Raw genomic sequence first — 16,097 nt, forward strand, 5'->3', positions numbered from 1 at the left:
CATCCTCCGCGCCGGATAGATCCCGGTGCAGGCGGGAACGCGTTCCGTTTTGGTTCCTTTCTCCCACAAGTGGTTGGTTTTGTTGGCGTTGTTTTTTTTTGCTTGTAGTTAAAGTAGAAAAAAAAACAAACTTCCCCCCCACTCATCGCAAATGATTTGCAGAGCGTGCCGATTCCACCATACCAAGCCGACCAAGCTGTATGCACAACCGTGACCAATCTTTGACGTTTCACGCCAAAACACACGGCGCTCGTTTGCTTGCCTGCCGTCTACTGACGTCACAATGTTCGTCACCAAGTTGGGAGCGTCCCAACAGGCGGCGGCGGAAGTCCACCCGTAATACTTTATGAAAAAGTGGTTATGTGTGTGTGTGTGTGGGAGGGTGTCTGTGCGTCCGTAAACCGGTACGTATGAAACAGAATCCGCTCAGTTGGCGTACACAAATTACGATACGAAAGATAAACAAGATTATCCACCGACGAGACTGCGACTTCGGCAGCGAGGGCGGGGTGGGGAAGATACATATTTGCCGTTCACACTTTGGTTAGACGAGCGCCGGTAGATATCTGATAGCAGTGTATATATTTCCCCCGTTTTTAACTCGTCCAACCAAAGGGAAGTGGTGGCGGTGTGTGTTGGGAAAATGTGGGATTACCGATGATAAAGAACCGTCGTCCGAGGAGTCGGGTTCGCTTTCACGCAACGAGCCATACGTCAGCGCAGTAGTGAGCGAGTGAACAGAGAGTGAACCCTGTTCCGGTTCCTGGATGGATCCAGAGCAGCATATTACTCTGGTCGGAGAAAGGGATGAACCAAAGGTCTAACGTAAACAAACCGTGTCCCTACAAGGTAGCGAACCTCATGGTAGCTGTGGCAGAAAGCAACACGATTAAACATGCCGTAACAAGCGTAGCACGGTGAGTCACGAGATGACGTTTGCAAACGGTTAGCCGACGGAGACGAAAGACGCCAACTCCACGACGCCGACAAACGACGCTGGGGTAGCTTTTTTGGCAAATATTTACATCCTCCCTGCCAGCGTCTGACGGCCGCGTATCCACAGACCGTATCTCTCGGCCATCCTCGTCCGGTAGGCAGATGTACATCTATCTTTTCCCACACTCGGCGTGGCAAGGTATATTCCATTTGAGGATAGGTACTTTCGCTAGCAGAAAGTTTCGCTCCCTCCGAGCCGAAGAATTCTGACCCCGAGAAGATGTCACCGGAAGTTTGCGTCCACCGGATGCGTCACGAAGGGTCTCGATGGAATTCACTGACAGAACGCTCACCGTTGCTGTTGGCGATTCGCGTTTCGGAGTTCGTACAATTGACGACACAGTAAACTTTTCTAAGCACCGATAATACGGGAGCTAAAAATTAGGTCTGCTTGCCGCAAGTGTCGGTTCGCGAATGACATAATTTGTTTATTTATTGATTATCTCTTTGTTGTTCTTCTCGTAGGTACCAGCGCCATCTGCTGGATTGTGTTTATCGGTCGATCGTCAGCATCGATCGCGCTCGATCGAACGTCAATAATTTTATCAACAAAAACATCAATAAAATTATTGACAGTTGCATTACAACCTTCAAGATAAACAGGTCTCCCGATCAGATGTAGAACATTAGCAAATGAATACAAAGAGCAACTAATTCCACCGCTTGCCATGTCACCAAAGCTTTCCGCTTCAGGAAAAAAGGGCGAGTAAACGTTCGCAAGTAAAAAAAAAGTATTCAAAAACACACAGATGGAACATCTCGATATCGTTGCGGTAAATCGTGATAGTCTGCGGAATATTATTCCCTCTCAAGGAAGGGTACATGGGTCTAGAGGCTTGTGAGTCCCAAGGCGAGGAATTGGGGTAGGGGGGGTTTCGACTGGCACCAACGACACCCTCGATTAACCCCCCTTGATGCGTCCTGTACACCCTCAGGTGTCGATGCAGCGTTGAGTTGCTGATAGTTTAACTGATAAGCATCAGGTGACACCGTACAAAAGGTGCAACAACATCCTATCCGGCGGGTACACTATCGTCTGCCGATCTCCCCGGTTTGGGAAGCTGGGTGTGCAGAGTGTGATTCCAAGGCACAGGGCGCTAGCGACAGGGGTCGCTGAGATGTAACACCGCGACTCAATTGCTCTCGCCGACTTAATTGCCACCAGTTTCACAACCTCGACGGCGATGGCGACCAGGTAGAGCGGGAGCAAAAGGGAACCACGTCCACGGAACAAGTTTGAGATTCCGATGAAGTCTCGTAGGCTTGATGATTCGCTTGTTTTTTTCTCCCTCCCCCCCTCCCCCGTCCTGTACGTGTCATCAACAACAATGGGAACAACATCCAGGGCTATTAAAGACAACCCCGATCCGCGTGAAGACGCAAACGGCGAGAGGACACCTTTTATCAAAAACGATTAACAAAGTTTACAACCACTACGTGAACTCAGCCCCATGACGGGGCTCTCGGACAGGGACGACCCATGCGAGCCGAAGTGTCGCCAGCGGCATCAGTCCCGAGACTTTCCGACACTGCGCGCGATAACCTCGCATCGCGAGATGTCAACGCGAGTTGATGTTGGGGATGCCGTCGGGCGATAAGCGATGCTGGGGATATGGCACACATAATTTGTATCGATAGCGGCCTGGAGCCATCTCGGATGGTACCTGTTTCTACGTTCAGAGACTTTAGATGATGATCGCAAGGAGTCTTACAGGTGGTAGTTGTTGTAATAATAACATCGAATTAATTCCTAAAATAGTACCTAAAGACAAAAGCCTTTGGTATCTGAAAGAATCTGCTTTTACAACGAAACTCCTTGTAGGATTTATCATTTTCAAACCAGACTTTGTCAACCTGAAACGGATCTGTCTTACAAACAAAATCCTCTTTTCTCCTTGAAATTCAGACGACGGGACACGCTTTTCCAAAACATGAACGAGCGCAGGTGTCCACGATTGCGACGTCCAAAATATACCGACGGAAAACGGCATTCCTCAGGACTTGACGTGAACCCGACCGGGCATCGTTCGCTTGTCCGCCGAAGAATCTTATCCGGGACGGGTTTTTATTTTTACGTTACTGTTGTTGTGTCTCTCCCCCATCCGTCAACCGGAGCCACAACTCCCTTCCGCCCCAATCTCCAATCAATTTTGGCGAGCGTAGCATCCATTTGGGTTCTGCAGGCCGGCCGAAATCGAATCGTCCCGCTGCATATGCATGGAAACGATGGCCCGATGGCAGCCGGATCCTGTTTGTTTTCCTGTATTCCCTTGGCGTTTTTTGTTGTACTTTAATACAAATTTATTGAGCAATGTTTCTTGCCACTTGGTTTTGTTTCTTTTTTCTTGCTTTCCGGAACTTCAAGTCACGGAAAGTGCATCGACTGGGTTGGCGACGCGGTTGACGTTCTTCGATTTCGGCCAGCCCTTTCCAACGGTCATTAGGCTGTTGAATGCTTATCGGTTTGAAACCATTCGCGGCCAGTCCGTTGCGCTCGCTTCTTCAAGCCCCTTTCCAATCGGGAGGCCACGGGATTGGGTGCATTTCCTGTGGCAGCAAGTGAAAGGAATGTACCCAACGTCACAGGCAACCGGCGTCTCCTCAGTTGCAGTTCACAGACTCCCCGAAACGTTATACCTCTCGGAGAAATTATTACCGGCAAGGAGTGGTAAAAAGTAGTTCAAAACATAAAATACACTCGAGTGGGGGGAAAAAGTGAAATAACGGAGTTCATAAAACACGCGGGAATGCATACAAAAAAAAAAACAAACGGACTCGTTCTACTTACACAAAGAAGCACTGGCTGTGGCTTGCCGCATCGCGACGGCGAGGATCACCATCGCGCCGAGCAGGACACGATGGCTCCGGGACGGAAGGGCCGGAATCATTGTGATGGGACGTTGCTGCACTTGAGTTTCCGTACGATGTTCACTTCTTCACCCGCCACTCCCCGGGTCGAGGTGTGCGGGGGGCCGGATGGAAATTGATGTTCCGTTGTTCCGTCGTCGTTTGTAACTGCACTGTAAGGAGAGGAAAGAAACGTACGTACGAAATAGTAACTGTTCTTGGGGTACATTTTACACGAAATGTTGTTTTAATGAGGCGAATCTTAAGATAATAGGAAGAAATAATGATCACATCACTTTGGGTTCGGTGTTTTTTTTTCCCGGTCGTTTCGCCGAAAAGTTCTCATTAATTTGGATGAGTGACTGCTGAGGCCCACCGCTCGGCACAACAAAATTAGATAAATTTGACTTTTCATCGCCGTCAATGAAGCGCCGACCGGTGAAGTTTTGCTGATTGCCAGGAGTAGAAACAGAAAGCAAAACAATCATCTAAAACAAACCGCTCAACAAGGGGAGGAATTCAAAACAAGTCCTCCAAACGGCAGTACGCGCTGGGACGCGCTTGCCAAGGGTGAAGTGGCCAGAAGCCAGTTTCCGAGCGCTCGGGTGGAGGAAAAGTTTCCAATCGAACCGAGCCAACCAACCCATCGAGAACGCCATCGAACGAGTGCGCGAGATCTCGCTCGCGTGGAGTTGTTTGGGCCCGCGAAGTGGCTTTCCTGGGAAGTGAACGATGACTCCTCAAGAACCTACCGGAATTCAGCAGTTTGGAACGGCAACAGCAGCATCATCATCATCATCATCCTCGTCACGAGCGTCGAGTAGTTCGTGATTTTGGGGAACTCAAATAAGTGGAAGTGGTGGAAGCGAACATAAGAGCGATGAGCGTTCTCCATACTGCTTCTCCATTTCGTATCCTTTGCTCACAACACATTTCCGTTCTAGACACTTGTGTGTCCAAGAGCGCAACGGTCGGTATTTCACTCGACAATCGTGTGCTGAGGGGTAAGCACGTTAGGAAGCCAAAATACACACAGGTGCCAACTGATGTGCCTGCGTTCATCTCCACTGTATCGAAATGGTCGAAGGCAATAAGAGCTACGAACCAGCATATCTCTCGCCGGCGACCGATTGTCCGATCGTTTCAAGTGCACCGATCGTACGGCGAGCAACCAATTGACGTATCAGTGTCAAGGTACCGATAACAGAGTTGGAAAGAAACCACACCGGCTGTGACTTAGGAACGCCGACGTCACCAACACCCAGTCACATTCACGATGCCGGTCAAGATGTTGTTTTTCTAATTGAAATGTTACCCCATCCGGCCCCACCCGATCGTTCCGCCGGGCAAGCCAATTGGGTAAGGTTTGAATATTGCAACCACCAGAGGTACTTAGTGCCAAACAGCCAACTGGCCATCTATTAATGAGCAACACCTGTTCACCGGGGCCGACCAGAGTGGTTAAATCAATCAAATCACTTGCCATCCGACGCAGTTGCTACAGGCCAAGGATAAGAGAATGCACACACATTCGATTGGACCCTTTTTGTGGTTCTTAGGCACTCCGAGTAGTAACAGAATTGTGCACTCCGCGGCGAGTTGATCTGCAGCGGTGCCTTGGAAGCAGTCCTAAAGCAGTCACCTGAGTTCGATAACGAGAATGAAAGGTATTTTTCTGCAATCTAACGCGAGATCGTACTTGCACTCAAACCTCCATTTTAGTGCCTCAGTACTAGCTTTGTTCGAAACACTCCATGCATCATCGGTAAAGGGTAAGATATCTTTTAACCCGTCTCGCATTGTATCGCGAGGTAGTTACACAACAGTCTCACTTCACCAGCTTCACCACTGCTGATAGTACGACCAACTCCAGCCAAAGGCCACGGAAAAGAAACGATTAGTAGTAGTCGGCGGTGGCCCTACCTGCACACGATTATTGCAACCAACCCCAATCCCCCCTCACCCTCCCCGAAGGGAGCCGCTAGCTCACACCACGATCAGCGCGCGCACAAGCGGTGGAAAAGGAAATCTCGTTTCACTTGAAATTTATTGCACCGCATGCAAAAGAAATCCAAATCAACTCTCCCCCTGCCGTGCGCTTGAGGAAGAAGAAGTGGTCGAGATAGTCAGCAACAATAACAACAACGTTAAAAAAAAAACGACCTCCGATATTCGACCGCGCGGGAAACATGAATAGTAAGCACGGGTGCGATCGCTTCATCCCACCACAAGATCATTACAGCCGCCGCACGCCGTCGGGTCGGGAGAATCCGCTGGGTGTTTTCCCTCTGTCGACACATTCGCCGACCGTGCCAGTGATGACCAATAAATCGTTGGTGATTAGAAACCCCTCCGGCGGCGGCGGCCCAGCTAGTGGTGTTGTAGGATGTGGTTGCTTCAATAATCAAATCAATTACCTTCTCAGTTGGTTTGTTCAGATTTTTCGGGGAAGAATCCAAAGGGCGAATCAACCGTACCACGGAAAACTCGGACCAGTCGATACAGGCAGGATGTAAACGGAAAGGAGATTGACTAATAAAGGGCCGCTGCTCCGAGTGTGGAATAGAGAATTAGGCCGCGCTAAGTCATTCGTGGGTTTTGTGTGAGATTTCGACAAATTTCGCCGAAACAACGAGCCGGTCATTGAGCCGATGACCAAATCGAGCTTTGATTACCAGGTACCGACATCACCAGCGGGACTTGATATGCCGCGCACGTTGTGCTCCCACCAACCGGCCGGGATATAGCAAAATCGCTAAGCCCTAGACCCCGGGGACTAGCGGCGACTTAGCGTGGGAGCGTTAACCAATCCCGGCAACCTGCAGGAAGCCAAGTTCCGGGTACACGCTTTAACCAACGGTTCGCTCTGGCTCTAGACCAAGGCGACCGGTTGGCCAGTGGTTCTAGCCAGCACCTCACACTTGTTCTGGGGGGGGGACAAATATCCACTTCCACCCATAGCCTTCACACCGCGCATCCCAAGGACCGTGGTCGTGAAGTCGTTCTAGCGAATAACTATCTCATCAACCGCGAACCGCGACTGAAGTAGATTAGATCGTTATAAGACGATCTTAATTTGCCTCCATTCGTTCCCCCCTTCCTGTTCCTCAGTCGCTGCGCCAAACACTCCCACTCAACAGCGAGCGGGCAACGGAACGGGAGCGCAAACAGAGAACGCGCGCACCCGCGCCTTCAGGCGCATCGTAGACTAAACACCATTGGAAATAAGTGGTCCAAGCGGGTAATTACAAGCAAAATATCGACACGGTGCTGGCACTCGACACTGAGGCCGTAATAGTTTGTGGAAACGGCGGAAACTTATGTCAAAAGGCAGGAAAGCAAGCTGTGGCGGGTGCTCCGATTAAGCGCTTCGAAGGCGTTCCGCTGGCAGATTGCGGTCGCTTAATGTCCTCTGCTCCGCCGGCGGCTGGAATGTAATGGAACCAGGATCAATTGTAGGCATTAAGGTCCGGGCCGGGTTGTACAATTAACCTTTTGTACGACGGGGCGATTTGACGGGTTTAATGGGGCGCACCGTGATGGACAAACCCACGCCAAACGGATTTTCATCACCCTGCTCATTCGCGGGCTGTTGTAGTTGAAATTACGCTTAAGGTCAACAGTAAACATTGGATGTAAATCTTTTGAAAGCTAACATTTAACATTCAAACGTATATAAACACGATTCGAGCATAGCTTAGCAGCTTCTACATCTTTCGCACGAAGCTATTCCTAGGGTTCATATGACGCACTTTCACACCTTTTGCCTGGGAGATGTGGAATTTTGCACATTTCAGTGCTTCTGCTATGTCACGCTTAACCCCGCCATGGTTATCCGGGTTCGCGTCCACTACTATTATCAATCGATCCAGCACTCCAATCGTCTACTATTAGTTATGTTAGGTGAAGAAAACTAGACTGCGTTCTTGCAGTTGGCATGTTCCAATCACTTTAGCTACCAACTCTAGCAGCCTGTGCATTATTGTACCAATTCTCACGCAAAAACCCATTGCGTGCCACGAATCGTTATGGTGCTGCTCGGTGAATAATGGATGCGATAAAGCAAAACTCCTCTACCTAACCTTCGGCGCTTTCCATCGATCACGCGAGCACAATAAATTTCATGCGAATGTTTGATTTCAATGTCCGAACAGCAAGACAACGGCACTCTAACGAGCTGCCTATCAATCTGTGGCCATTTTTTCGATTCCGAATATTTCAGCAAACACATTGAAGATGTTGGAGGAGGCGGACATACTACCAATAGCGGTAATGGCAGTAAAAATAACAATTAGCATTAAAATCTCCCTCTCGCCAGCCCGCTGTTGTAAGGGTCCGTGTTCTACCCACGGATCATCCAAATTCCTCCCGGCAATCTAACCCTCACGGTGGATGATCGTTAATTAAGACATTAAATGCGAACGAGTGTGCATGCATAAATGTATCGTCTTGAAGCATCATCTTAATTGCCGTTTCGGTTTCGGTCGCAATTCATCCATCGAGTCATCCATCCATCCCGGCCCAACTCAGTCGCAACGGTGGGGTGAGTTTTTCCCACACGTCAACGAAGAAGCATCTTTCTGCTACGGATCGGCTGCGTCTGGGAAGTCGACGACTCAGACGTCCACCAACTCCAGGCGTGCGTATTCGTGTGTGCGCGCACCACTGGCGTAGTTCGGCAGGGGAAATTAGCCTTTGATAAGTTTTTATGCCATATTTCCTTCCCATCACTTTCCCATCGCTCTTGATGGTCGTTCGAGGTTTTGTTTTTCCCTCCTCTGCTAGCGATGGAATGCCATTCCTATTTTTTCCCATAGGTTGTGTCCGCTTACGCGTGGTTACGGTAGGAAACTACGCCAATGACGCGTTTTTCTCTGGCTGGCACTGCTTAATCCATTTCGGACTTATTCCTCAAATTATATATCTGTTAAGTGTTTCCTCTAATTCATACAATATTTTTGGAGTTGCTTTCTTTACCATCATTGATTTGATTTAAAAATTTCATAAATCTAAACCATTAGAAAGCATCATTGGATTGAGCAACATACTGCAAACTTTCGAGCAGACATCGAAAAGTATCTATTCCATAATAAATTAAACTCCTATAAAAGCCCCAACTGGCAAAGGGTGCGTATAGCTCCCAGTACCAGACATTTGCGGTCGGTGGACAACCTTGCGAAATCTCAATGTTGGAGCGTAAGATTGTGCTCTTATTTTTATACATCCGACTCGAGCCAGTAGCGAACAGCGGGTGTTTGTATTTGGACAGCATACAAGTAAAAAATACATACCCCAAACCGTCCTAAAATAAAAAAGAATGACTTCCAACCGCAAACAACCCCTTCTGCCACGTCTATCAGGAAATATTGAATCGGATCATAACTTATGCTGCTGATTTTATGATACCACTACCATAACGACGCGTGTGTGAAATAAATACACATGCGTCCCCGGTGTCTCCGTTGCGATTTATTATTTTTTCACTCCGTTCGTCGTTAGGTGGTGAAGATTTTGTTAGGGAGAAGGAAAACTGAGTTTGCACCGTAAATCACCACCTCTCTAGCACCGAAAAGCGGCCCGGGTCGGTGTTAACCAGCATCGCATTTCCATTCGGTTCTCGGTCTCGCATATTCGCCGCCACATGGCCACCTGGTTAGTGGCCCATGGGGAAGCGATGGTCGAAAATCTAATATTTTCGGATAGCCCAGGCGGAGTGTTCGAGATTGTGAGGCATGCACGAGATGTGAGGACGCGACCGAGCGCGCAGACCACGCGACGGCGAACGCTTCCGTATCGTCCCCGAGCCCCGACGAGAAGGGTGCGCACCATTGGCGGATCATTCATCATCGTTCCCCAGGAGCCGAGCAAATGCGCTCTTGAGGCCTGGCGGAACACCTGATCGTGCGAATCATGGCACCAAAGCGACAAAACGAACATTTGCGCGCGCTGTACGACGCACTTTTGCAGCACCTCGCATCCACGCACGGGACCCGAGCACACACGCAGATACACACGCGGCAACACGACACTGCAGGAATTATGAGGAAGTAAATATTTATACACCTGTTAATTATTCCGAGCCGCGTAGAGCAGAAGCACGCTTATGGGAGCCGCGCACACGGTGGGAAGTAGCCGCCGGCGGTCAGCGTGCAGCGGCAGACAGAGTGTTGCCTCTGGAGGTCAGGAGACGGCGCAGTGTTGGAAGAGCGTGGGTCAGTCCACCCGAAGCCCTTCCACTGCCTGGCGAAGGGGGGAACTAGACACTTCTAGCGTCGGAAGAGGCAGAAATTAAAGACACATATCGACGCGTACTTCGACGCACTCTCGGAGGTCGGGCCTTCTTCAGCATGATCGGTTCCATCTGTGCGGAGTGTCAGGGGTCCGGTTTTTAGCACCGGTCGGATGCAAACCGACCCTGCGCACTACCTACGAGTCCATGCGGCGCAATTTCCCGGCTCCCCCGAGCAGCACCAGAGAAGGTCAATGTTTATTTGGAGAACCTAAAACCGCGCGGCGGAACCCCCTGCGTTGAGCCGGGGAGCTCGGTGTACGTGGCGTGGTGGTCTATATGTATGTTTAGAATGCAACGCCGTTCGCCATCTAATATTAACCTTCTTCTAACATTCTCCTCACTCTCTTCTCGATGCCGATGTTAACCGATTGGATGAACATTTTGCTACAACATTTCGCAGCACCCTTCTGTTTAGGATCCTCCCAGCAGGATTCCGGCCGGTCTGCTCGGCAGGTTAAGAGTACTCCCAAGGAAGTACGGCGTGCAACAAAAGAGTACCACAAATGCCACCGGCAACCAATTTGCCAGCCCACTAATTAGCGACCCAACGATGAGAATCTGTCATGGGCCAGACATGCGGCACGCCACGATGGGGAACGTCTACTCCAATCCATTGCGCGACATTACCGCAGACATTTCACCCGCAATCGTGTACACATCAATCGGAACATCAGGCGTTTGTGTGTGAACTTCCGGTCGCTCGAAATGGCCCGCCATAAACATGTGGACTTTTTCGATCAACAAAATTATACAGTCCGCCAATGGCGGACTATTCCAAAGCTCTAGCCCAGATATGACTTCATAAATCTTTGAATGCTATAACTTTTTTATTCCCCAAAGTAGCCCCGCTTTTAACGACTTCCAGTTAACTATCCTCCAGGAGCAGGAGTCAAACCGTAGATGACCTCCTTCCATCCAGGGGTCTCCCGGAGGGGAAAACTTTAGACCATAATTGCGCGCAACAGAGATGGATGGTCAAACTTTATCGACCTTTTTTTTTCGGACTAACGATAAACGACTGTAATGTATTTGGCGTGTACGAATGGAAACGCTTGTCGATACGGTGGTCGTTGAACTCGGTGCAGTTTTGGTCTGGCGGTGAGAATAGTTCGAACATCGTATCGATGTGACTAACTGGTCTGGGCTGGTCGTTAAGGTGCATAGTTTTTCGCTAACAAAGCCCCAAAGAAAGCATGTACCTAGGATGCATGATTCATTCCATAAATTACTGCGCTCTGGCTCCACTGTCAGACCTAGTCATCCTCGACGTCGTGACAAAGTATATCGGGCAACTCGTAAATTGAAAAATTTTTACGTACTTCGCCTAATAGCACCAGAACGCCAGAGATTGCACCATCCAGTATCGCTTTCCGGGCCATTGTGTCGTACTATCTTTACATTATTTATGGGGGTTGCCATAAAAAAAAATCACTAAAACCGTGCACGACGATGTTGCACATTTTGTAAAGGTAGCGGCGATGACTTTGTCACCGGCGACTCGTCACACGCTGTAAAAGAAATGCGGTACGGCGGGAGATAAAACAATGTTGCCACGCGTTACCAATTGCTTTCAGCGACCATTAAAAACCTCGGTTATGGATCGTTAAGCAAATACAGACGAAAAAAGACATTCCACCGCAACCACAACGAACGAAAACCGGACAACATAGATCACTTTGCATGGCATGGCCGGGACCGGTTGAAACTCCACCAAACTCACCGCACGCAGTTGAGGTGCTTCGGTTGCAGCGCAGATCCGGGACGATGGTCTTCTTAATTTCTGCTACCGGGCTTCACGTTTCACTCGCGGTTTCCTATGGAGACCCCCGGTGGACCACCCGATACCAGAAAAACCGCAAGTTTATGATACAGAAATGCGGTGAAAGGTCCGCACAAGCCAGTCTGCGGTTGCGCCCGTATCGCCCGGGGGAAGTTCAAGGATCTTCAGGTGAAAAACTACATACCGCTGAACCAAGCACCCGTCCAATTAGTACCGTTCTCCGACGGTTAATAAGACATCACAAAACATCATGCACCTTCGATACCACATGCTAAGCAGGTCAAGAACTTGCCCCGAAACCCGTCGGACGGTGGCGGTGACCTTTTCGCGAACTCCTTTCCCCCCACGCCGCAATCTCGGCGATTGCAGACACGCTTGTGCGAAGTGAGGCAGCACAATATCTCGGATTGAATTAAAGCTCAATCAATGTTTGCCGTGCTCTGTTTATTTTAGTTCGACCAAATAGTATCCGATTAACACCTCGTGCTCCTGCAGCGCAATAGCTGAGCCCGAGTGCCGGTCTACATTGTAGCCGCAACAAAGTTGGATACACCCCCTCGCAAGGTGTGTTCGTCTACGTTTGTGTGCAATTGCGGGCGTTTTTCTTATCGGGTTCATCCCCTCCCCACATCGCATTGCCTCGCCAGTAACCCGGTGGTGCAACCCGGAGGACCGGACCTGCTGCAACTTCCCAATCGAAGCCAACATCACCACCTCCCGCCAAAGACGAACCACCCTGTGGGGAACGTGCGGGAAGCGAACGAATTAAATTTCACGTTCGCCTTCCCATCTGCATAATGTAAATGTTTAGATAGACGGAAATTATCTAATTCGGTAGTGTGGCTTGTGGTTGTGTGGGTGTGTCTTCACCGTGCTTCGTGCTTTGCTTTATGTTTCTGTGCCACTTGCTGAACTAAAAAAATCCATATTAGCATGTCAGCCATAAATGTAAATTTTTGATAAGATTATTTAAATTAACAAAAATGTCCTAGATAAGGTCGAACATGAACCTCGCTGCAATCCCTTTGGTGGTTTTGTATTCACTTTGTTTAGAAAAATCCCATTCCATGCTGAAAGCTTCCTTTTCCATCGTTGAGAGACACGAGCCAACCGGCGGGTGACACACGAGGAGAACAATATTTTTCCATTTGCTTCAGATGCGATGCATCGTTTCAAATATTCATAACTGTATGTAAATTTAACGAGCTGTCAAATCGATCAAATCACACATGCACTGCAAAGGATTAACATCAACATACGTCCCGAGCGAAACGGACATGCTTCGATATAATTGGAAAGGAACGATTTTTACAAGATAACATGTTTAATGCGATGGACATGATTGTGGATGAACTTGAAGTGGAAAATAAATTAGTTTTGGAGTGAAAAACTATTGCCCCACGAATATAAATAAATTTGCGAACAATAAGCAATCAATAAATTGGGATAAAACAAAAACCAAACATAAATCATCAAATTGGGTAAAAAATATACCCAATAAGGATAAGGTTATGATTCATATTTGGCATTTTACTTCGAGAAAAATTGACTTGTTAAAGGGCCAGTATAGATGGACTTGACTGAAATCAGTTCTTCCAACCCGTAATCCATGCAAGCAGCCATACGAGAGTGCAGTTTTTCCTCGAAAGCAGCAGTCGAAACCGAATCGCTAGATACGTATCTCGTATCTCCTTGGGGATTTGGAACCAACCGCAGCCCCAGTACGCGGTGGTGCGTTACGGAACTTTCTCACGTGTAAACACACATTTCACGCCACGCTACGGCGGTGCACTTGTGTTTGCCGTTCGGCCTGCCAGCAGCACCTGCGGCCGGGCATGGAGTCGAACTTTTGTAAATCACTTCTAATTGCTTGTTTACACCATTAAATTAGCAGTGCATTAGAGCTGCCAGCAAAACGTACCTCCGTAGGCTTCTCTCTCGCTTACTCCCTCGACCGTTCTCACCGGGTGGATTTTAAAGGGTGATACATCGTTGCGTAAAAGGAATGGAGTGGACGTGGATTATCCATAAAATCACGGACAAAACGCAATCCGAAGCAGTCGGCATGCGCTGCATTCGAAATTTTGTGAAACGTTCAACGGCGTGTGATCGTTTACTTCATTGTGTCAGCAGCTCCCGGAGACTCCGAAAAGTGTCGCCTTTCGACGTCGGATGGTTGGGAATGGGAAAATCACACCTCCAGCACCGCACGGATACAAAGTGTGCGATGGATAATCGGTTGAATCCGAAAGTGATGCGGCGGGGACCTCCCGAGCTCGGAGGAAAATTTATTTACTCCACATAAATTGCACCCGAAACGCGCCAAGATGTGTTTCCCATCAACCGACAGGGCAGGCAGTTCGTGTGAATCGAATGCTCACTTACTGCAGGTGCGCCACACATACGAAAGGGATCTCCCCACATGGATGCAATCTTTCGTGACCGTCTCGAGTCGTTTACATCCTAGTGGAAAACCCGTTCCGTTTGATGCGCCCATTCTCTTGGGCCGTTTTCTTACTCGCTATTATCATCGGCCTACACAGACGATCGATCAGAAAAAGGCTGAACAAATGATCCAGCAACACGAACGCAATTGATCAATCGACACTGATCGAAGCACCCGATCGCGAGGATTGCGAGTAAAACGAATGCCAAACCAGCAGACACACACACACACACATGGATACACAGGCGGCAAGATCGAATTATTAACCATCGTCTGATGTTTTGTAAGCCTCCGCAAAAGACCACGACGGTCGTATCAATTTACAACAGCATTTTATTTGCCTTAGGATGGATCCAAAATCTGTTTGATCACCTTTGAGCAACGCGTTCAATGGCCAAGTGGTATGCTAGCTTTAAAAATTGTTAAATGAATATAAATATTGAGTATCAGTATTAACGATACAGTTTTATAAAAATGTTTAAGAAACCTGGGATAGCAAGATTAATTCCGACAAATTGATGTTACCAATAGTCGCTATTGGAAAGTAATATAAAACGAAAGAAAGTCAACCAACTGATCGTTGTCGTTCGTAATTCCTCATTCATCGACAATCGATACTTTCCCATCCGACCAGATCATCCCCTTCCCCCGGACTTTGGGGAGCACTTGGAAGCACTCACGTCACAACACGCAACCCGTTCGGCGGCCATGTCTCCCATGGAGCTGTCAAACGCAACCTCCCGCCGGCAGATCGACGAACCACGATCAGCTCGCTAATCGGCTCGACGCAAGGGCCGACCGAACGAGAGCGGTTCCCCCATCGGTCGGTCGCCCCCGAAGCGGCCGCTGTGCGGTTTCACTTCAAACGCAATTAGTGGTATTTATTTTCTCTAGATCGGTTACTAATTTATCTTCCACCATCAAGCAAAAACAGACCAGCGACTTGGTCGTCGTCGTCGTCTTCGTCGTCGTTTTCGTCGGAAGCGTCGGGATGTGGCGTCGTTATGGAGGGCATACTGTGGGAGGGATTGTTTACGATTCGTCTGCAGGAGATGAGCCTGCGCCAACTTTACCACGAGTGAAGAAGGAACTCAGGTATTATATCCGATCAAGGCCGTACGAAGAAAGAAGCTGTGGTACCGACCTTATATGCACTTGGATGCTGTACGAGGTACGTATCCATGCATCGGTTACAATATCGGATCATAACACGGAACCATGTCGGCGTATGGCTGTGTTCTACACTTCTGTTCGCGATATGCAAGAATCCTCCAAAAGAAGGTAGATCTTTTCCAAATTTCACGTTTCAAAAAAACGAAACAAAATCACATCAAGCCTCGAATGCGGCCCACTTGAGCTCGACATAGATCTTAATCACGGGATACACACATGCACACACAGACACACACAGTTACAATTTATTTAGTATCCCATCACCGTGCAGGATATGGGAATCATAAATTTTCCCCTCCAAAACAACCGCACCTCTCACGCGGCCGCTCGGCGTTTGAAAAACGATAATTACCATCGTGTGAGGATAAATTTATGAACTATCGACGACGCGTACGCCTTTAAATACTACCTGATCGACGAAGCATGCCATACATTGCGGCGGACCAGCGCTGCCGATGGCCACAATAGAGCAGCAACCGAGTGGAGGAAAACAAACACACGGTCCCGGTGATTGATGTGATTCCGTTGTTGAAATAAAATGATGAACATAAACATGGTGAGCA

The 16,097-nt window shown here is 48.7% G+C and overlaps 1 protein-coding gene across 4 annotated transcripts in view; it reads right to left on the bottom strand.

Moving 5' to 3' along the window:
* Positions 1–16,097, bottom strand: part of LOC131263849 (BMP-binding endothelial regulator protein) — a 71,945-nt gene that overhangs the window by 37,533 nt on the left and 18,315 nt on the right. For 2 of the 4 annotated variants that reach the window (XM_058266121.1, XM_058266120.1), the window contains exon 3: positions 3,785–4,016. In XM_058266121.1, the coding sequence (XP_058122104.1) occupies positions 3,785–3,884 (100 nt within the window). In that variant the 5' untranslated portion in view covers positions 3,885–4,016. The remainder of the gene's footprint in view (positions 1–3,784; positions 4,017–16,097) is intronic. The other 2 variants (XM_058266122.1, XM_058266123.1) reach the window with 1 other exon arrangement.

Source organism: Anopheles coustani, chromosome 2 (assembly GCF_943734705.1).
Source record: "Anopheles coustani chromosome 2, idAnoCousDA_361_x.2, whole genome shotgun sequence".
NCBI classification, from domain to species: domain Eukaryota; kingdom Metazoa; phylum Arthropoda; class Insecta; order Diptera; family Culicidae; genus Anopheles; species Anopheles coustani.